Source organism: Dictyostelium discoideum (assembly GCF_000004695.1).
Source record: "Dictyostelium discoideum AX4 chromosome 4 chromosome, whole genome shotgun sequence".
NCBI lineage: Eukaryota > Evosea > Eumycetozoa > Dictyosteliales > Dictyosteliaceae > Dictyostelium > Dictyostelium discoideum.
This window is the reverse complement of record NC_007090.3, coordinates 2507680-2529574: the sequence shown is the minus strand read 5'-3', so window position 1 is coordinate 2529574 and position 21895 is coordinate 2507680. Positions and strand designations below refer to the sequence as shown.

Below are 21895 nucleotides of genomic sequence, written 5' to 3'. Positions count from 1 at the left end.
ATCCAAATAAATCGGTTAGTGTATCATTAGAACAGAGTATAGTATCAACTACATTATATGGTTGGATTAAATCTAAAGAGATTAATAATAAGAAACTATGGGAACAATTTCATCAACAATTTGAAGAGATTTATCATCGTCCAGAGGTTATAAGACAAATTAAATCAAAATTATTACAAGTCACTTTGGTATTGAAAGAGTTAATCTATCCATTATCACAACGTTTAATCACAAAGAAACTTAAAGACATTAGAAACACTGCCAAAGGTGGTGAACCAAAATCATTGGATCATCAAGAGGTACCCTCAGAGATTTCACAAGATCCTGCAATTCATCAAAATATTCAATGGGATGTTGAGACTTGTAAGGCCATTTGGCATTGTCTATTGGATTTGTTTAGAAATCTATCAAAAATTAAAGAACCAACCATTCATGAAATGGCAACTCAAATCATCGTTGACATTGTTGACCTTTTCATTAGAACCGAACAAGAGGTTGAATTCTCTGATTATTTGGATGAAAATAAACCAAAACATCTCTCTTTGATCAATATTTTCGGTTCAAGATTATTTGATACTTGTCAATTGGATTCAAAATATACTAAAGGTAAAGTTTTGGCTTTAGGTTGTCTTTGTAGATTAGTTTGTCGTCATCATCCACAATATCCAATCTCTGTACTCTCTCATTTCTATAGTGTTATCAATGCTGCTATGGTTTCACCATCTTCAAATGGTATTGATTTATCTTGGTCAATCATACTAAATTCAAGTAATATTTTTAATCTTTCAATTCCTGGTGCAAATATTTTAATTCCAACTTATTTATATAAAATTAAAGTTATTGTAAGTAATAGTAATATTTTATTACTAAAAAAAAAATTAATTGTTTTTAATTTATTTTATATTAATAATTTTTTTTTTTTTTTTTTTTTTTTTTTTTTTTTTTTTTTTTTTTTTCAAAAAAGTTAACATTAAAAGGTGAAATTACAATACCATTAGAAGTTAGAAAGAAATGTATTGTAATTATAAATTCATTAATATTTTATCCAAATCAATTTCCAAATATGGATATTTATAATCAAAGAGAAGTTAAAGGTAAATTATTAGGTAATGATTTAACAATGAGTGAAATGAAAAAAGATATCGTAGAGATATTATCAGTGACATTAAAGAGTGATAAGTCATCAGAGAATAAGGTTATTTGTGTTTGGGGTTTATCAGTATTCTTAATGGAGGAATTTAATTGTAATTTTAATCAAGACTTGGTGAATGAAATCGTCGATGAGATAACCAATCATACCACAAGTATCGATACTACCGTTGCAAGAGCTGCATTGGATTCTTTATCTTCCATTGGTTTAATCTTTAAGAAACTTTCAAAATCAACCATTCAAAAGATACTAGTTTCACTTTGTACAAGTATTCTAAGAGTTTTACCCGAGATTGAAGCTGCCACCTCTTCCGTTGCTGAAATTACAATCGCAAGTCATTTCCATTGTCTTTTGGATTGGATTTCATTGGATAATAGTATTTTCGATGATAGTAGTTATGCTGAATTCCGTGGTTTAATGTTTCGTTGTATTGAAGAAGGTTTAGGTCTAAAAGATGAAATGTGGAGTTCAAATTCATTTTCAAATATTTTAAAACAAGAAGCTGCTGCCGCCGCCGCTAATGCATTAAATGCCGGTGGTGATTCAAAGGATCATATTAAAGGTGTTACTAAAAATTTAACAATTAAAAAGAATGTTATCTCAAAGATTAATGATAAATTTAGAGATAGTGGTGATAAATCAACAAATACTTCAACCAATCAAGAGGAGGAAGAAACTACAAAATTCGTTGTAATACATGATGCTTGTGAAACTTTATTAAATCATTGTTTAAATTTCACTCATAATTTCCCATCAAAACAAGGTGCAGAATTCATTAGTTCAATGATTGATGAAGAAGATGATAAAACTTTATTTGATGAAAATGATGAACAACAATCATCATCATCACAAATTAATGCATCACCACCAACTAATATTTCAACATTACCATTATTTTGTGTATTGAACGAGAATGCATTAATTAGCGTTGTTGAAATTCCTAAACCAAATGGATCAGGTTCCTATGCAAGATTATTTATACGTGACGCAACCGGTAAATATGTTTGGAACTTTGATTGTGATTATGATTTGGAGAATCAAATTAAACAATCACCACTCCCATCACTATTGGAGGGTACAAATAGTAATCTAATGGTTTTAGATTCCAATCAAAATAGTTATCATTTAATCAATAAATATTCAAATGATTTAACAGTTAAACCGGTTGAAAAGGATGAAAAATTAAATAAACTCTTGGAGAATCTCTCTGTTGAACATCCAGAATGTTTACCAAGTCAAGGAAAATTCTTAAATCAACCATTGAATTGTTTGAAAGCAAATCTAGTTGATATCTTTACAAAGAATCAAAATGAATTGAATGCATTCATTCAAAGGGAAGATTCATTAAATACTCAAGAGAAATACGCATTACCACCAATTGGTAGCACTTGGAATGCTCAAATCCCTGATAAAGCAAAATCGATTGTCTCTCAAAGTTGTCGTTTACTTTTATCTTATTTAGGTTTCTTGGATGTTAATATCTATACCAACACTCTACGTCAATTGGAATCAACAAATAAATTAAGTCGTGCTCTAACTCAATTGGATATCACTCCTGGTCGTGAAATCTTAAAGATTGGTGTCATCTATACATGCGAAGGTCAAGATGACCAAAAAGAGATCCTTAGAAATGACCAAACCAAACAATACAATAGTCAAGGTGGTGCCAATGCTCACACTTCAAATCTCTATCGTCAATTTGTCGATGGTTTAGGTTGGCCAGTTGAATTGGCTCAACATCAAGGCTATATGGGTGGTTTGGATCGTAAAAAGACAACTGGTGTCTATGCTCCATATTATGCAACTCCATCGGTTGAGGCCATCTTTCACGATATCACATTAATGCCAACCAATCCAACCGATTCACAACAAATTCATAAGAAACGTCATGTGGGTAATGATATTGTAAACATCATTTGGTCCGAACATATCCGTGATTACAATAGTACCACTATCACCTCTCAATTCAATGATGCTTTGGTCATCGTTTATCCGCTACCAAATGGTTTATTCAGAATTCAAATCTATCGTAAAGAATCAAAAGTACCATTATTTGGTCCATTAATTCATGGTATGGCTGTCAATAAGGAATTGTTACCATTGTTGGTTCGTCAAACCGCTATCAATGCCTATCGTTATGTTCGTCATAATACTCCAAATTATTCAAAACCTTATGTACTCAGAAAATTCCGTATCAAAGAAATCGTTGATCGTTATTCTTCCGATAGAAATTATGTCGATTATATTCATTCAGTTGCTTCTGGTTCAAGTAATTTCCCAATAACTGCTCCAATCACTTCTGGTCCTTCTTCCGCTACTACTTCATCACCTTCCTCACCTTCATCTTTAACTCCTTCAACAACTCCACCATCAACAATTGGTATACCTTCACCAATTTAAAATTTTAAATTGAAATAATAATAAAAAAAAAAAAAAAAAACATATATATATAACTTTTTTAAAAAAAAAAATTTCCAATTTCCATAAATTTGAGAAATATCTCTTTATTGTGAATTTATTAAAATCCAAAACATATATTGATAAACTGTAAAAAATAAAAATAAATAAATAAACAAAAAGATTGAGAGAAAAATGAAATTTTAAAAATTTAAATGTTATATATTACTTGATTTTATTTGATTTTATTTTTATATTCTGTATTCATTATATTATTTAAAGAAAAAGTTTAACCAGATTCTTTTTTAGATCTATAAAAAAATAAATAGTGGGGTTAGTTAATGTTTTTTAATAGGTTTTATTTTATTTTATTTTTTTTAATATTACCTTTGGTATCTGATAACAGCAAATGGGTAAGCAAAGAAAAAGGCAAAAGCTGATAATTTAACTGAAAGGGAAATAGCAGCATGAACGCTTGGGCTTAAACTGTATTCAGAGGTACCGAGTTCCTATTATTGAGTGTTAATTTAATAAAATTGATTAGATTTTATATTTTTTTGATTTTATTTTTTTATTTTCTTTAATAACTAATGAATACATACGACTGGACCATGACCACCTCTTTGAGCGATGGTTTTGGTTTGGTTGAATGAAGTTCTAGCTAATCTAAAAAATGAGTTCATTTTATTATGTATTTATGTTTATGAAACAAAAAAAAAAAAAAAAAAAAAAAAAAAATGAAAAAATTTTCAAAATTTTTTCTTTTTTTTTTTTTTTTTTTTTTTTTATTTTTTATTTTTTATTTATTTTGTTTTTTTTTTTTTTTTGTGATTAAATTCACACCAATTTTCGCGTTGATTTTTTTAATATTTTTTATTATTATTTTTTTAAAAAAATAAATATATTAACACTGGTGTTTTACCTCATTTGAATAATTTTTTTTTTATTTTTTTTTTGTAAAAAGTTAAAATATAAAAACTATTAATAACCATTTTTTTTTTTTTTTTTTTTTTATATTTGCAAAAAGTTAAAATATAAAAATTATTAATAACCATTTTTTTATAATAAAAAAAAAAATAAAGATAAATAAAAAAAAAATTAAAAAATATTAAAAATTATTTTAGTATAAAGAAAAAAACATTTAAATTATTATTTATTTATTAAAAATTAAAGGTCTGGAGAAATTAAATATTAATTAAATTTCAAAAAAAATCGATTTTTTTTGAAATTTAATTAATATTTAATTTCTCTTAATTCAATATTATAAGGGTTTACTAATTTTGTTACTAAAATATTTCCAGCTGTAGGCCTATAGAACACCATTAGAGTAATGTAAAATATGAAATCCAAAGTGTGATTCATTATAGTTGAAACTTTGAATTTCATATAATCCACAAGGAAATGGGAGATGATACCAACCAAAATCGGACTCAACATATATATTGAGAAAACCAATGTGAAAATTTTTAAAAATGTTTTTCTAGCCGGCTCAGCATCATTTAATGATCTATAGGAAATTATATTGCAATAAATAAAATAGACCGTTAATAAGCCGTATGCAACATAAGAAAAGTATCCAGGTAAACAATCTAAATAATAATTGTATGGTCTAATATCTGGTTTCGAATAATCATAAATATAACTTAATGACCATCCCAATGAAATATTAAATACAATTAAGAATATATTGATACAATTTCTTAATTTTGACTTAGAATAAATTGATGTTGTCCAACCTTGACCAGCATAAATTAACAATAAGAAAAATAAATTCTTTGCTAAAACATAAACCCCTAATAAAAATAAAATTTTAAAAAAAAAAAAAAAAAAAAAAATATTGTTAATAATTTTTAAATTTATATATATTTTATTATTACTTACAATTTGCAATTTCAAAAATATTTTTACCAAGTGGTAAATTATAAATTATATAAATCCAATTTAATGTATATAAAAATATAGACATTAATGATAGAATCATTATCAAAATTAAACATTCAATTACCCAACCATTTAATTTATTTCTTCTAAAGTATTGACCAATCCATACAATTGAAACCATAATTAATACCATACCGAATAAAAAGTAAAAAATATGAGCTTGTGGTACAGATTGATGATCAGCTGAGAGAAATTTATCAAATGAATCACCATCATTTAAGAGACTGATATCATAGTTTAAATTACTTGGAAACTTTTCACAATTTTGAATAACCAAATACCAATATCTATCACGTTGTCCTTTTACTTCATAGATTTTACTAAGATTAGAGTATTTATTAAACACATAACTTGGTGTTACCTTTTTTTATATTTATTTATTTATTAAAAAAAAAAAAAAAAAAAAAAATTAATATTTAAAAAAAAAAATAATAATAATAATAATATTTATAAAAACATACTGTATTTTGACATGATAAAGACTCTACTTTTTCTAAAACATTTTCAATTGAATCAGAGAATAATAATAATTTTGCAGTATCGATATTATAATGATCCCAGTTAAGATCCACTATAATATTACCACCATTATCATTGTAACAGAATTTACCAATATATTGAGTAAAGGTACCTTTGGAAGAGATTTCACCGCTTAGCCTCATAGAACCAACCGTGGAAACTAAAATTGTTAAACAGACTAATAAAAATATTTTTAAATGATTCATTTTTTTTTTTGTTTTTTTTTTTTTAATTATTTGACAATTTTTTTTGTAATTATTGTTTTTATTGTATTTATAATAGGATGTGAATAATGATTAAAAAAAAAAATTTTAGCTTTATATAGAGATTTTTTTTCAATTTGATTCAATTTTTTAAAAAAATAATAAATAATAAATAATTAAAAAAAAAAAAAAAAAAATAATTATCAAAACAAATACACACTTAAAAACACACTTTAGCACTCTTTACCTTGAATTGGGAGGTGGATAAATTATTTTTTTCAATATTTATTTTTTTGTATTTTTATTTATTTTTTTTTTATATATTTTTTATGATTTCCAAAAGTAACACCTTCCCAATGTGGGAAATAAAAATGAAAAAAATAATATTTTTAAATAAAAAATAAACAAATACACCCACACACAATAAAAAAAAAAAAAAATTCATCTTTCTCAAAATAGAAAATCCCCCATGCTACCAACCACTTTGTGTTCTCCATATATATTTTTTAATTTCAATGATTTTAACCTTTTTAATCATTTACATGAATAAGATTTATAAAAAAAAAAAAATAAAAAAAAAAATAAATAAAAAAAAAATAAAAAAAATAAATTAAAAAAATTAATAATAAAAAAAATAAATAAATAAATAATAAAAATTAAAAAAATAAAATAAAAATGAACTTATAGTAAACATATTTTGTTGTGTATTTATTATGCGTAAATTTATTGAGATTAAAAAAAAAAAAAAAAAAAGAAAAAAAAAGAGATTTAATAATAATTACTAAAGTAATATTTTTATTAACTAGTACCTTAATGAAATTAAATAAATTTTAAAAACAATCAGATTTCTATTAAAAATAATTTAATTATAATTTTTTAATATTTGCATTAAAAAGTTTAAAAAAAAATAAAAAATATAAAAAATGAATAATTTTTTTTTTTTTTTTTTAACACACATATCTAAACATACTATTACCCACTAAAAATCAATGTAGCATTAATAATCATTAGTAATAAAATTCTATCAACATTTCTTTCATAATTTTTTTTTTACTACTATCATTAATATTATTTAACCATAAAAATTATAAAATAAAAATTATAAAAAATAAAATAAAATTACCATATTTTTTTTTTTTTTTTTTTTTTTTAAAGAAAATAATAAAAATAATAAAATCATTTATTAAAATTTATTTGTTTATTTTTTTATTTTTTTAAAAAGCAGTTTAATTAATTTTTATTGTAGAAAAATAAATAAAAAAAATAAAAAAAAAAATTTAATAATTAAAAAAATAAATAATAATAAAATTGAAAATAAATGATAGAGGAATTTTTTAATAGTAGTGAATTAAATGATGTTAATAGTGATGAAAATGTAATACCAAGAGTTCAATTAATATTTTTATGTGTTTTTGTTGGACTTTTTGGTGTATCACTTTATTATATAATTTCAAGATGGAGTAATGGAATTCGATGTCAAATCCTAGAATATTTTTCAGGAGTTTTATTAATTTTCATCATAAGTCAAATATTATTTTTAACAAATTGGTTAAGTATAATTCATTTTTCAAAAGAAATTCCATATGTTGAATTATTTGGAAATTGTATGTTTTTAGTATTTTAAAAAAAAAAAAATAATAAAAAAAAAAAAAAATTAATTCTAAATTAATTGAAAAAAATAGTATTTTATATTTTAGGAAATGGATTATTTTTATTATTATTATTAATAATTGGACAAGGATGGACAAATAGTACCCAATATGGTGTAAATGTTTTCCAAAGAATTTTAAACTATTTAATAACGTTATCAATGATTGGTTTAAGTTGGACAATTTATATAATGTTTGTTTTTGATGTTGAATTTAATGCAAACAATAATAATAATAATAGTAATAATTATAGCTATTTTTTAGATACAACACCAGGATACATTTTGGTCTCATTGTATGGTGTAATAGTTGGATTCTTTTTATTTAGTAATCATTTATATTATCGTATTGAAATTGATGGTTCTAAAAAGAAGTTGATGTTCATTTTCACTGTTGTATTCCTAAATTGGTTCCTTTTGCATCCAATTGTAATCATTGTTGCTCATTTCATTGATCCATATATAAAGTATAGAGTTGTAACCATATTGAATCTATTAATTAATACAATATTTTTCATTTTATTATTGTTTTTATTCCGTCCAAAATATAATCATAACCATGGTCATTTCTTAAACCGATTCTTTGGTAATAATAATCGTGATGAAGAGGATGACGAAGATGAGGATAATGAAGGAAATGATGAAGATGCTGATGATTATAATGTTGCAAGTAGTAGTAGTAACCCTAAAAATGAAAAAAAACAATTATTACCAAGTAATCCAACTCCAACAATTGAAATTTCACAATAAACAAAAAAAAAAAAAAATAAAAAAAAATAAAAAAAAATCATTTTCGTTTTTTATTTTTTATTTTATTTTATTTTAATTTTTTTTTTTTTTTTGTCGTTTTTCGTTTTTTTTTTTTTTTTTCAATTTTCTTTTTTTAATTTTTTTTTTTTTATTTTTTATTTTTAAATTTTTATTATTTTAATTATTCATTTTTTATTTTTTTTATTATATTTATATATATTTAGATAGAAAGAAATAAAATTAAAATATAAAAAAAAAAAATGGCAGTTAAAGGTAATACAGCAGGTAATAAAAAAGTAGTTGCACAAAATCAAAAGAAACCAGTAGCAGCAGCTAAAAATGTAACACAATTATCAAAGAAATCAGTAGCACCAGTCGTTGAAAAGAAACAAACCAATCAAAAACCAGCAGCACAACAACAACAACAAGCAAAGAAATCAAATAACAAAAAGAAAGAATCTGAAGGATTTGATGAAAATGCATTAAAAAAACAACTCCAAGAAATGATTTCAAATAGTGGTGATTTTGATGATGAAGATGAAGATGATTTCTCATCTGAAGATGATAACCAACAAGTTATGGATTTCGATGATAGTGAAGATGATGGTGAAGATGATTTTGAAGGTGATGAAGAAGATGATGATGATGTTTATGGTGATGATTTAAATGAACAAGAAGATGATGAAGAGGAGGAAGAAGAAGATGAAGATGGTGAAGATGAAGATGTTGATGAATTATTTGATGAAATGAATAGTGAAGAAGAAGAAGAAGAGGAAGAGGAAGAACAAGAAATTGAAGCACCAAAAACAAATAAAAAATTAAGTAAAAAGATTGAAATGTCAGGTAATGCTTTCCAAGGTTTTGCTTCAGTTTCTGATATTCTTAAAGAAGAAGCTAAAAAACCAAGAAAAGCACCAGAAATTATTAGAGAAATCAATTCTGATGAAGAACTCATTGATGAAGATGGTGAATTACTTGATTCAGAAAATGAAATGGATAAAGAAGAAAAAAAACAAAGATTAGAACAACAACATTTAAAATCAAATCGTCAAAAATATGTTGTAAATGATATTGTATGTATTAATATAAATATAAATAAATTAATAATTATTATTATAAATACTAATAATAATAATAATAATAATAATAATAATAATAATAATAATAATAATAATAATAATAATAATAATAATAATAATAATAATAATAATAATAATAAATATTAAATTTAAATATTATAGGAAGGTATGAAAAGTAAATTAAGAGATTTTAAATTATCAAGTGGTAAAGTTCCATGGGTTCATACATTAGCAGTTACATCACAAACACCATTAGACATTGAAGATATTCATGATGATTTTCATAGAGAAATCGCTTTGTATGTGTTTTTTTTATATTTTATTATTGTTTTATTATTATTTTATTTTTTTATTAAAAATACTAATTTTTTTTTTTTTTTTTTTTTTTTTTTTTTAAAATTAGTTATAAACAAACATTACAATCAGTTACAGAATGTGAAAAATTATGTGCTCAAAATGGTTTAACAGTTAGAAGAAAACCAGATTTCTTTGCAGAGATGATTAAATCTGATCAACAAATGCACAAAATTAAAACAAATATTCAATCAGAGAAGAAGAGAGTTGAAACTTCAGAGATGATTAGAAAGAAGAGAGAAATCAAAAAGTTTGGCAAACAAGTTCAAACTCAAAAATTACAAGAAAGACAAAAACAAAAATCAGATGCCATTGAATCTGTTAAAAAATGGAGAAAGAGTAACATATTATATTATTTAAATTTAAATTTCTTTTTTTTTTTTTTTTTTTTTTTTCCGCACAACTTTTATATTAATAATTTTTTTTTTTTTTAAAAATTATTTTAGATCGTGAAAAAGGTAATGTTTCAGATGAATTTAATATTGATTTAATTGATGATATAGCTGCTAAAAAAGATAGAAAGAAAGTTGAAAAATCAAAATTACCAGTTAAAGGTGATAAGAGAAAGAAGAAAGATGCTAAATATGGATTTGGTGGTAAAAAGAGATATGCAAAGACAAACGATAAAGGCTCTGTTAATGATATGAGTGGCTTTAGTGTAAAGAAAAATAATGAAGATAGAGATTACTCAAGAGGTAAAGGTGGTAAAATGAACAAAGGTGGTAAAGGAGGTGCTGGTAAAGGTGGTGCTAGTAGAGGTGGTAGTGGTGGTGCTGGTAAAGGTGGTTCACGTGCTGCTAAACAATCAAGACCAGGTAAAAGCAAGAGAGCTGGTGGTAGAAAATAAATTTAACTTTCAAATGAAAAAAAATAAATAAATAAAAAAAAAAAACTATTAAAATATAGAAATAAAAAAAAAAAAAAAAAAAAAAAAAAAATTAAAAATAACAAATCTATAACATATAATACAATTTTGTAAATAAATTATTATAATCAAGATTAATTATATTTCAAATAAAAAAAAAACTTAAAAAAAATCTACAGTTTATATATTTATTTTATTTTTTATTTACAATATTTAAATGTTTAATTATTTTATTTTTTTTTTTTAAATTTAATAATATTTTCTACTACTGTTCTTTTGGAATAAAACCAATCCATTTAAAATATATTAAATTATTGTTCTTTGAAACTTCAATTGAAATTAAACCGAGGGCATATAAAACTTTTGAAATATTTACAATGTGGTAATCTATTTTTAAAAAAAAAAGAAAAAAAAAAAAAAAAAAAAGATTTTTTTTTTTTTATTAGAAAATTTTTAATAAGGCTATAAATTAATTATAAAATAAAATTTTTAATAATTACATTGAGAATCAATTAAATAAATATTATTTTTCAAATGTAAAAATGAAACATAATCCCTTTTAATTAAATTCTTTAAAAATTGATGTAATATTGAACCGATATCTTTATTGTATTTTGGATTATTACTTTCAATATCATTTATAGATGGATGATAATTGTCATAAATATTTAAAAATGGTTCAGAATGATTTGTTACAAAATTTGATTTTGAATTTGAAATATAATCAATAGTTTCAATAAAATCTTGATTATCATATAATCCTTTCCAAATGTAATGAGTCTCATCATTACTATCTTTTTCAACAATTTCCAATATATATAGAATTTTAATTATAAAAGAAATAGATTCTGTTGAAACATTTAGATAATTTGAAATATCTTTTATTGAAATACTAGTGAATTGTTTGAAATGAATTAAAATTTTAATAACATTAATTGTTAATTTTTTTAATGATAACATATAGTTATCATAAATATGAAAACTATTATTATTATTACAAGTATGATCCATATTATTATCTATATTGTTATTGTTATTGTTATTGTTATTATTATTTTTATTATCAGTTAAATAAATATTATTACAGATTTCTAATTGTTTAATTTGTTTATTCAAGTTTAGAATATTATATGTTTTGTTATGATTCATTTTGGTTAGTTTAGAATAAAATTTTGAGTTTATGCAATTTATTTTATTATTAGATTTTTTAATTTTAATATTGGTGTTATTATTATTATTATTATTATTATTATTTTTATTATAAATTAATTGTCCTTTCATTTTTTTTTTTTTTTATTTTTTTTTTTTATTTTTTAATCAAATAATTTTTTTTTATTTTTTTTTTTATTTTTTATTTAATATTATTTATTTTATTTTATTTTTTTAAGGGATATTGATAAGATTTGTTAGTTTATGATTTACTTAATTTGGAATTTTTGTTTTTTTACTTTGTTTATTATTTATTTAATGAAAAGATAAAATTAAATGATTATTTATACACTTTTTTTTTTTTATTTTTTTTATTTTTTTTTTTATTTTTTTTTTTTTATAATTTTTATTATTATAATTTATTTAATTGAAATTTTAATTTTTTTTGGAAATTATTATTTTACTAGTACAATTTGTTCTATTATACACAATTTTTTGAAAACAGTCTGATATCATAAATACAAAATTGTTATTTTTTTTTTTTTTTAATGTTTTATATACGATTTTTGGAAGTGTTTGACGATATAAAAATTTTTTTTTTTTTTTTTTTTTTTTTTTGATAATCGACATGACAAATATTGGAAATAATAACAAATAATTTGGAAAAAATATGATGCTAACACCATTTGGTTTCTCATTAAAAAAAAAATGGTTTGGGAGAAAAAAACACCACTTGAAAATATTTTAAAATCAATTGGTAAAAACTAATATATATAATGATATCGCGACTCATTTTTTTCTTTAATTTAACTTAATAAATTATAACAATTTGTTAACTTACTTTCATTGGAGCTTGTTTTGGTATTTCTATTTTTTTTTTTTTTTCATTTTTTTTTTTTTTTTTTTCATTAAATTTAATAAAATTCAAAATTTATAATATTGACTGTCGTGAAATTCATCATGTGAAGGGGTAATTTGTGGGTTAATATTAAGGGGTACTAAAAAATTAACATTGATTTTTTATGTGGGTGTGTTAATATGTGTGTATGTAGGTAATTTTTTTATTATTTCTTGAAAAACCCACGTTTATTGTTATTTATTCTATTCTTATTAATTTAATAATTATTATTATTATTCAATTTATTATTATTATTATTATTATTATTATCATTATCAATATTATTTTTTACCACACAAATTAGTGAGAAGTTGGGTTAGATTTTAAATTAATTTATTTTATATGATCATCATGATAAATATAAATAAATTAAAAAAAAATAAAAAATTAACCCACCTTTGACTGGTTGGCGTGGTATTAAAAAGTGATAAATTTATTTGAATTAATTTATAATTAATTTACAAATATACAATAAAGGTTAAATAAATTAAAAAATGTTAATCAGGTCAATTATATTTTTTGAATAGTTTGACTTTTTTTTTTTTTTTTTTTGAGAAAAAAAAAATAATAAAAATTTATAACAATTTTTACATATCTTTTAAAAGTCGCGTCAGCAAATTTGTAAAATATTCATAAATAGAAAGAGAAAAACTCGCAAATTGTGGAATGATAAAATTTTACAATATATTATTTATACTTTGCCCAATTATTTTTATCTGTTACAATTTTTTTATTTTTTTTATTATATATTAATAATACACAAAAAAAAACAATAAAATTTTTTTAATTGAATTAAAAAAAAATAAAAAAATTATAATAATTTATTTAAAAAATTAATAAAATTAATATAATTGAGAATAAAAATAATAAAATTGAACTATTATTTAATTTTTGACTGTTGTTATGTAAATTTTGATACTGAATTTCTGGGCAACTTGCAGAGTTTGAATCTATTGTTGCATTAAATTTACATTGAATATCAGAGCACCCACCATTACAAATATCAATATCAATATAGCTACCTCTACAACTTATTCTTTTGAAATTATTAATTTCAGTTGAATTTTTATTATTGTTATTATTACTACTATTATTATTATTATTATTTAAATCATAATCATTTGCATTGAAACATGTATTATTTTTAAAAGATTTTACAATAACATTATCACAATTATTATTTATAAATGTAATTGAATTACAAAAATCTGTTAATTTATATGGATTATCATCTGGTTCTACTCTAATGAAAACACTTGAAACTGAATTAAGTTTTGTACATTTATTTACAAAATAACTTGTACTAACTAATGTTTTATTTGAATCGATTTCACATGTACTATAATTAATACTCTTTATAATTGTTACTTTTGATTCACTTGAATTGTATTGAATTAACCCATATTCTGAACACATTGATGTTGAATATATATGATGTAACTTATCTTTACAATTATCACTACCATAATGATATTCTCTATATTCAAATGATTGAGTTTTATAAACAAAAAATACAAAAAAAATACAAAATATAATTAATTTTTTAAAATCCATCTTTTTTTTTTTTTTTTTTAATATTTATACATATATATATTTATTCTAAGTTAACTTTTTTTTTTTTTTTTTTTTTTTTTAAATATTATTATTATTTTTAAGGAAAAACTATTTATTTATGTGTACAGGTTTAAATTTGGTTAAGGTTTTTTTTTTTTTTTGTTTTTCTTTATTTATAAAGTTTGGAAAAAAAAAAAAAAAAAAAAAAAAAAAAAAAAAAAAATATAAAAAAAAGTAGTTAAAAATTATGTGTTATAATAAAAACATGTTTCTTTTTAAAGGATCTATTGTTGTCATGATAGCCACATTACAAATGATAAAGATTGAAGCTAGGTTTTAAAAATCAATATCTTTTATTTGAATTGGTTAAATTATTTGTAATAATCTTTAATCAAAATCTTAATTATTTAAAAAAAAAAAAAAAAAAAAAAAAAAAAAAGAAAATTGGGTGGGGGTTATATTTAGAAAAAATAAAAAAAAAATATATAAATTAAAATATATATAAAAATAGATTTTCAATTAAAAAAAATTATTATAATAACTTTTTATAATAATATTTAATTTTGGATATATTATAAACTAAAATATAAATATAAATATAGTTTATGTAAAACTAATTTTTTTATTTAATTATTTTTTTTTTTTTTTTATTTAATTATTTAATTTTTTTTTTTTTTTTTTTCTTTTTTTTTTTTTTTAAATATAATTAACCACATTAATAATAATTATAATTTCAAGTAATAATAAAAAGAGATTGAATGTACTACTACTACTTGAATTTTCTAATTGAATTTTATTGTTTAATAATTTTGATACTTTAACTGATTTACTATTACAATTATTTGTTGAATTTGATAAATATGATTTTACAAATTGGCAATTATTATTTTCATTTAAAATTATATCTTCATCATAATCATCTTTACATTTATCAATACAATTATATTCATGGATTTTATCTCCAATACAATACAACTGTGTAAATTTATTATTTCCTACTGATTGGCAACTACCATTTCTATGAGAGTAAATCATGTAATATTTATTATTATTTTTATTATTATTACTATCATCATTTAATTGTTTAAATTGAGTGCAAAATGATTCAATTGAAATTGGCTGTTCATTTTTTGATAATTGAAACAAGTAAGATTCATTCTTTGACTGATCATAATAACATTTATTTAATTCTTTTTCAATTGAATTACTTGAGATCTTTGAAGAAGGAGATAAACAATCATTTATTGAATTAATATTATTATTAATTATGATTTTATTATTATTAATAATTTGAACCAATCCAAAATCTGAACATTTTGTAGCACTGATCATTATTTTAATATTTGTTGAATTACATTCTGAATCACTAAATACAAAATATCTAATTTCATATGAATGAATTAATTTTATTTGAATTGTTAAAATTTGAAAAAATATAAACAATAAAATTATTTTATTAAACATTTTTATTTGATATATATATATATATTAAAAAAAAAAAAAAAAAAAAAAAGGAAAAAAATTGTTTATGTGGGGTTTTATTTTCATATAATTGTTTTTAAATTAAAAAAAAAAAATTAAAAAATATAAAAAAAAAAATTTTTAAAAATAAATTTAAACACACATTGATAAAAAAAAATAAATAAAAAAAAAAAATAAAAAAATGTTTAGAAAAAAAAAAAAATAATAAAATTTAGGAATTTATAAATCTCCATTTTTTTTTTTTTTTTATAACAAATAATATTATTTATTTATTGATAAAAAAAATATATACTATTGGAAGGGTTAGAGATTATTACTATTAATTATTTAAACTATTCTTATTTGCATTGTTAGTTTTGTTTTTTTTTTTTTCTTTTTCTTTTTCTTTTTTTTTTTTTTTTTTTTTTTTTTTTTTTTTTTTTTTTTTTTCTTTTTCTATTTTTTAATTATGTATTATAGTAGTTGGGCTCTCTAATTATTATTATTATTATTATTATTATTATTATTATTATTATTATTATTATTATTATTATTATTATTATTTTTATTTTTGTAATATAACTGTTATTGAAACGATAGCAAAAATCATTATGATAACAACAAAATGTTCTTTACAGAATTTAAATGTTGGTGAATTGAAAAAGCTGGAATTTTTATCACCAAGTGAATTATCATTTTCATAAGATAAGAATTTACCTTTTGTATGACTTTGATTTTTACTATTAACTTTTGAATTCTTTCTAACATTTGTTGATGGTTTTGAATTAACTTTGGAAGAGGATGATGGTGATGATAAAACTTTACCACTACTATTTGTATTTATATTATTTGATGATGACGATGATTTATTTTGTTTTGATTTCTTTTTCTTTGATTTTTGATTACAATTGGAACCACTCTTTAAAGAAACTGATGAAGATTCATCAGTGTGGAAATCTGAAACTTCAGAAATATTTTCAACCAATTCATCAATTGTAAAATTATCAGAGCCTTCATTTTCATTTGGTGATGAATCAATAATTTTCTCTTCATTCGAATTGAATAAACAACCACGTTCAATATCATCATTTACATTACTACCAATTGGTGTTGAAATATTTGAATCTGATAAAATCTCATCTGTAATACTCTCTTCTTCTGTTTCATTCTTTTTAATAATATCATCTTCTTTTTCTTCTTTTTCTTCTTTTTCTTCTTTTTCTCCTTTCTTTTCTTTCTTTTCTTCTTTTTTAATTACATCTAATTCAATTGGTGTATTTATATTTGTAGATGATGATAGTAATAATGATGGTGATGATGCTGGTGATGATGATGACGATGACGATGATGATGTTGTTATTGTTTCATTTACAGACTGAGTAGTATTTAATGTATGATTATTATTTCTATCTCTTAATGGCGGTTTAGATGAATTTGAATGGAAATTTATTTTATCCCTTGATTCATTCTTATATAATTTCTTTTGTGGTGTTTGTTGTTGCTGTAGTTGTGGTTGTGGTTGTGTTTGTGGTTGTGTTTGTGTTTGTGTTTGTGGTTGTGGTTGTGGTTGTTTTTGTTGAACTGCTATACTATTTTCATCAAGCTTACTATCTTTTGAAGATAAAATATTTGATTTTGAATTTTCCTTTCTTAATCTTCCATTATTATTGAAACTGCTATTGTTGTTATTATATGAATTATCTCTTGAAAGTTTTAATGGTGTATTATTATTATTATTATTATTATTATTATTATTATTATTATTATTGTTACAATTACTATTATTATTAGTATTATTATTATTATTATTATTATTATTACTATTAAAATAATTTGAATTATTGCTACTATTTGATAAAGGTGATTTTATAGAACTACCATAAATTGAAGAAGTTGATTGGCTTTTTTTATGTCTAAATGTTTCTTTTCTATCATTTTCATTTTCAAAAGATGAGATTAAATTATTACTATTACATTGATTATTGTTATTATTATTTTCAATATTACTATTGCTGTTGTTATCTTCCTTAGAATCACTATTAATGTTACATGAATTTGATAATCTGTTGTTGTTGTAGTTGTTATTATTGTAGTTATGACCACCATTATTTGAAGAAATCATTGGAGATGAATATTCCCTCTTCATTGGTGTTGAACTATTATTATTATTGTTATTGTTATAACTTGAAAGATTATTTGAACTAACAGATGGTGTCATTGGACTTTGTGGTACAGAACCACTAAATTGTTTATGTGGATAATATTTAAAAACTCTACCAAATACACATTCCTTTAACTGTTCACTCACTCTATCATGTATTTCTTTATTATCTCCTGATTTATTCCAAATACTAATAACATGTCTACTTGCTCTAACCGATAATACAAACCCACACTGCCAAATAGTAATTAATCGAATAATAAATAAATTTTATTAATATCAAAAATAATAAATATATATATTGTATATTGTATGTTGTTGTTTGTTTGTTTGTTTGTTTGTTTTTAAAATGATTAGTTTTACATACAATATCATGAGAATGGTCTAGTTGTTCACCAATCAATGCTAATAATGATTTCAAAGCTATATTATGAGATTGTTCTCTATAACATGATAGTGTCCATTTACCACCATTTTCATTGCATGGATCTTCCCACATTGGTGCTATACCCTGTTTAAATAATCTTAAATTTGCGCCATCAGGAAACATTGATGAATTAATTATATTATTCCAATATTCCCAAAACCCCTATAATCATAATCATCATTATTATTATTATTAATATTCATTCTATTTTTATATTATTTTATATAAAATAACCTATAGATCTATTATAAATAAACAATTCTATTTTTTTTTTAAAAAAAAAAAACTTACTTGGACAGTATTAAAAGAACCTAAATTTTTAATATATGATTGATAATCCTCTGAATTTTGACCCTTTAATGTACTATCGTCATAGTAAAATACCCATTCATATTCTAAATAAGCAGGTTCATTTAAATCTATTGGTTTCTTTTGATTGTTGTTGTTATTTTCCGTTGAAATTTGTTTATCATCTTCTTTATCCAATGATGATTCTGGTATTATATCTGGTGTTGTTGTGGATGATGTTGGTGATGAAATTGGTAATAATTCTTCTTCTATTTCTTCTTCTTCTGCTCCCCCATCTTCTTCTCCCTCGTCCTCTATTTCTTCATTTGTTAATTTATCCTCTTCTTCCTCCTCTTCGTCATAATCGTCTTCATCATCCTCTTCGTAATCTAAATCTTCTTCTTCTTCTTCTTCTTCATTATCGTCTTCATTATCGTCTTCATCATCTACTTCCCCATCAATATCATCTTCATCGTTATATTTTTGGATTTGATTTTCTTTTAATAACAGATCCTTTAGTTTTTCAATTGCTAGTTCGCTATTGATAAATGATGCTGTATCTGTTTCACTCTCTAATGACCACGAATTCATATTTGATATTTGGTTCAACCCTCTTATTTTTTTAAGAAAATAGTTGCTATTTAATTAATTATATTGGTTTTTTTTGTTTTTTTTTTTTTTTTTTTTTAAAAAAATTTTGAAATTCTTTTATTTATAATCTTCTTATTTACTACTTTTTTTTTTTTTGTTTTTTTATTTATAAAAAAATAGTGTTATTTAAAATAATAAACAAAAAAAAGTTTAAAATATCAAAAAAAAATTTAAAAAAAAAAAAATTTATAAAAAAAACAACAACAATTAATTGAGGGGGAAATAAAATTTATTATTTAAGTGGAGTGCCAAATTTTATTTAAAAAAAAAAAAAATAATAATAATAAATTAAAAATAGTGTATAATTTTTTTTATTTTTTTTTTTATTTTTTTAATAACTAATAGTAAAAGATTAAATGTGTGTTGGTGTGTGTGTTGAAAGGGAATTTTTACTTTTATCTATTATTATTATTATTTATTTTATTTATATAACAATGTATATAGGTTTATTATTATTATTATTAATTTTTTGAAAATAAAAAAAAAATAAAAAAAAATTTTTAAAAAAAAAATAAAAAAAAAATAAAAAATTTATAATTGGCATATAATAGCAACTAACAATGATAAAGTGTGTGTGTTTGGCAAAAAATAAAAAAAAAAAAATGTGTTAATTTTTTTATTCAACACATCACCACTATCGTATGTGTTTTGTTTTGTTTTGCCAAAAAAAAAAAAAAAAAAAAAAAAAAAAAAAAAAAAAAAATCAGATATAATTTTTTTTTTTTTTTTTTAATTTTTATTTATTTTTATTTTTTTTTATATTTTTTTTTTTTTTATTTTTTCAAAAATTCAGTTTTTTTTTTTTATTTTTTTTTTTTTTTTATTTTTTTTATTTTTTATTTTTTCACAAGAAAATTCCAAATCATGATTGAGGATCCAAGTAAAAAAATATCTCTTTGGCAAAAGTGGATTGTAATTTAATTAACATATTTTTAAGATATCTTAAAAATTAATTATTAACTTTTTTTTTTTATTTATAAAAATAAAAATAAAAAAAAAAAAAAAAAAAAAAAAAAAAAATCTCACACCTTGCATATGCAAACACCCACACACCCACACACTCACTCACACACCACACACAGAATGTAGATCCAAAAAAAAGAATTCTTTTTAGTTTAGGTTTATTTGCATTATCAGCATCAGCATTATATATTGATCAAATGGACCCTGACACAAATCCATTCAAAATCGACCGTAAGGATGTTACTTATAAAACTATAGATTATTCAAAACCAGTTGGTCAAGGTAGAGTTACAATCGTTAGAAATGGTGAAATCATTAAAGAAGAATAAAAAAATAAAATATTTCAAGTAAAAATGAAAATGAAAATAAAAATAAATATAAACCCCTGTATAAAAAATTTTAAATAACAACAAAAACTCTTTTTTTTTTTTTTTAAAAAAAGGCTATATATATTACATTATTTGTATTTTATTTTGAAGAGGAAGAGGAAGAGGAGGAGGAGGATGATGATGATGAAGAAGATGGTCCATATGATTTTTCGAGTAATTCTTCAAACTGTTTTTCAACTAATTGTTCAAGTCTTAAAGATCTTTTTTCACTTTCTTTTATTAATGATTCCACTTTTTTAGCACCAGATTCAAATTCTGGAGTGTATGAAACTGAATTCATTTTTCCACCAGTTGCAGTATTTAAAAATGAATTTACTTTTTCAGGTTTATCAGTAGTAGTAGTATTAGTGGTTGTAGTATCATTTGTTGTTGTTGTTGTTGTTGTTGTTGTTGTTGTTGTTGTTGTTGTTGTTGGATTTGTAATGGTTAATTTTGAAGAATTTGGAATTAATGATTCTATATCAACAGTGTTACCCTTTTTATCTCTTAATGCCATATAATTATTTTCTAAACTTCTAAATTTCTCTCTAATATCAAAACCTAACCAACTTGATACAATTTCATCATGTGCCTTTCTAAATTCAGAAGTTACATTTTTCTTTTGATTATTATGGTCACCATATTCCGATACGATTGAGACATAAAATGCAGTTGCACATAAAATACCTGCAATTACTCTAAATTTTCCCATTGATAATACTGGTTTATAAACTTTTGGTGTGGCATTATTACGAAATGAATTTGAGTCATATGTACCTCCTTGATTTGGTAATGCTCCTCTCATTGTAAAATTTGGATGAGTTTCATTATTAATTTCTGGTGGTGGTTGTATTGATGATACAGTGTATGATTGTGTTGTTGTTGTTTGGATTGGTGGTGTTGGTGTTGGTGTTGGTGTTTGTGGTGTTGGTGGTGTTGGTATTGAAGAAGATGGTGTGTGTGGGTTTGGATTATTTTCCATTCTGTATTTCTTTTCAATTGAGTAATAACTACCTTTCGTTTTTTTTTTTTAAATTTTTTTTTTTTTTTTTTTTTTTTTTTTTTTGAA

At 21.6% G+C, this 21895-nt stretch overlaps 10 protein-coding genes across 10 annotated transcripts in view; 4 read left to right on the top strand and 6 right to left on the bottom strand.

Annotated features, from left to right (window-relative positions):
• Positions 1-3550, top strand: part of DDB_G0284825 (RapGAP/RanGAP domain-containing protein) — a gene marked incomplete at both ends in the record, with an annotated part of 5262 nt that extends 1712 nt beyond the window's left edge. The window contains 2 exons of the mRNA XM_633336.1: positions 1-842; positions 965-3550. The exon at positions 1-842 is cut by the window's left edge and continues 250 nt beyond it. Coding sequence (XP_638428.1) covers positions 1-842; positions 965-3550 — 3428 coding nt within the window. The remainder of the gene's footprint in view (positions 843-964) is intronic.
• A 286-nt stretch (positions 3551-3836) lies between these two features.
• DDB_G0284823 (hypothetical protein) lies at positions 3837-4230 on the bottom strand (the record flags this gene model as incomplete). Its single annotated transcript, XM_633335.1, has 3 exons — positions 3837-3858; positions 3935-4056; positions 4150-4230. The coding sequence occupies 3 exons, from the start codon at positions 4228-4230 to the stop codon at positions 3837-3839; spliced, it is 225 nt and encodes a 74-aa protein (XP_638427.1).
• Positions 4231-4780: 550 nt separating this feature from the next.
• DDB_G0284821 (hypothetical protein) lies at positions 4781-6213 on the bottom strand (the record flags this gene model as incomplete). Its single annotated transcript, XM_633334.1, has 3 exons — positions 4781-5340; positions 5429-5849; positions 5950-6213. The coding sequence occupies 3 exons, from the start codon at positions 6211-6213 to the stop codon at positions 4781-4783; spliced, it is 1245 nt and encodes a 414-aa protein (XP_638426.1).
• A 1315-nt stretch (positions 6214-7528) lies between these two features.
• On the top strand, positions 7529-8608 carry DDB_G0284819 (hypothetical protein; the record flags this gene model as incomplete). The annotated part of the gene is made up of 2 exons (XM_633333.1): positions 7529-7814; positions 7893-8608. The coding sequence occupies 2 exons, from the start codon at positions 7529-7531 to the stop codon at positions 8606-8608; spliced, it is 1002 nt and encodes a 333-aa protein (XP_638425.1).
• A 260-nt stretch (positions 8609-8868) lies between these two features.
• On the top strand, positions 8869-10888 carry DDB_G0284817 (hypothetical protein; the record flags this gene model as incomplete). Its single annotated transcript, XM_633332.1, has 4 exons — positions 8869-9681; positions 9850-9986; positions 10091-10380; positions 10488-10888. The coding sequence occupies 4 exons, from the start codon at positions 8869-8871 to the stop codon at positions 10886-10888; spliced, it is 1641 nt and encodes a 546-aa protein (XP_638424.1).
• A 283-nt stretch (positions 10889-11171) lies between these two features.
• On the bottom strand, positions 11172-12187 carry DDB_G0284815 (hypothetical protein; the record flags this gene model as incomplete). The annotated part of the gene is made up of 2 exons (XM_633331.1): positions 11172-11293; positions 11407-12187. 2 exons carry the CDS (start codon positions 12185-12187, stop codon positions 11172-11174), a joined length of 903 nt encoding a protein of 300 aa, XP_638423.1.
• Positions 12188-13778: 1591 nt separating this feature from the next.
• DDB_G0284843 (hypothetical protein) lies at positions 13779-14507 on the bottom strand (the record flags this gene model as incomplete). The annotated part of the gene is made up of 1 exon (XM_633330.1): positions 13779-14507. One exon carries the CDS (start codon positions 14505-14507, stop codon positions 13779-13781), a length of 729 nt encoding a protein of 242 aa, XP_638422.1.
• Positions 14508-16533: 2026 nt separating this feature from the next.
• DDB_G0284841 (hypothetical protein) lies at positions 16534-19435 on the bottom strand (the record flags this gene model as incomplete). The annotated part of the gene is made up of 3 exons (XM_633329.1): positions 16534-18363; positions 18497-18718; positions 18848-19435. The coding sequence occupies 3 exons, from the start codon at positions 19433-19435 to the stop codon at positions 16534-16536; spliced, it is 2640 nt and encodes an 879-aa protein (XP_638421.1).
• A 924-nt stretch (positions 19436-20359) lies between these two features.
• On the top strand, positions 20360-20787 carry DDB_G0284813 (hypothetical protein; the record flags this gene model as incomplete). The annotated part of the gene is made up of 2 exons (XM_633328.1): positions 20360-20375; positions 20585-20787. 2 exons carry the CDS (start codon positions 20360-20362, stop codon positions 20785-20787), a joined length of 219 nt encoding a protein of 72 aa, XP_638420.1.
• Positions 20788-20926: 139 nt separating this feature from the next.
• DDB_G0284811 (hypothetical protein) lies at positions 20927-21808 on the bottom strand (the record flags this gene model as incomplete). The annotated part of the gene is made up of 1 exon (XM_633327.1): positions 20927-21808. One exon carries the CDS (start codon positions 21806-21808, stop codon positions 20927-20929), a length of 882 nt encoding a protein of 293 aa, XP_638419.1.
• Between the last annotated feature and the right edge of the window lie 87 nt (positions 21809-21895).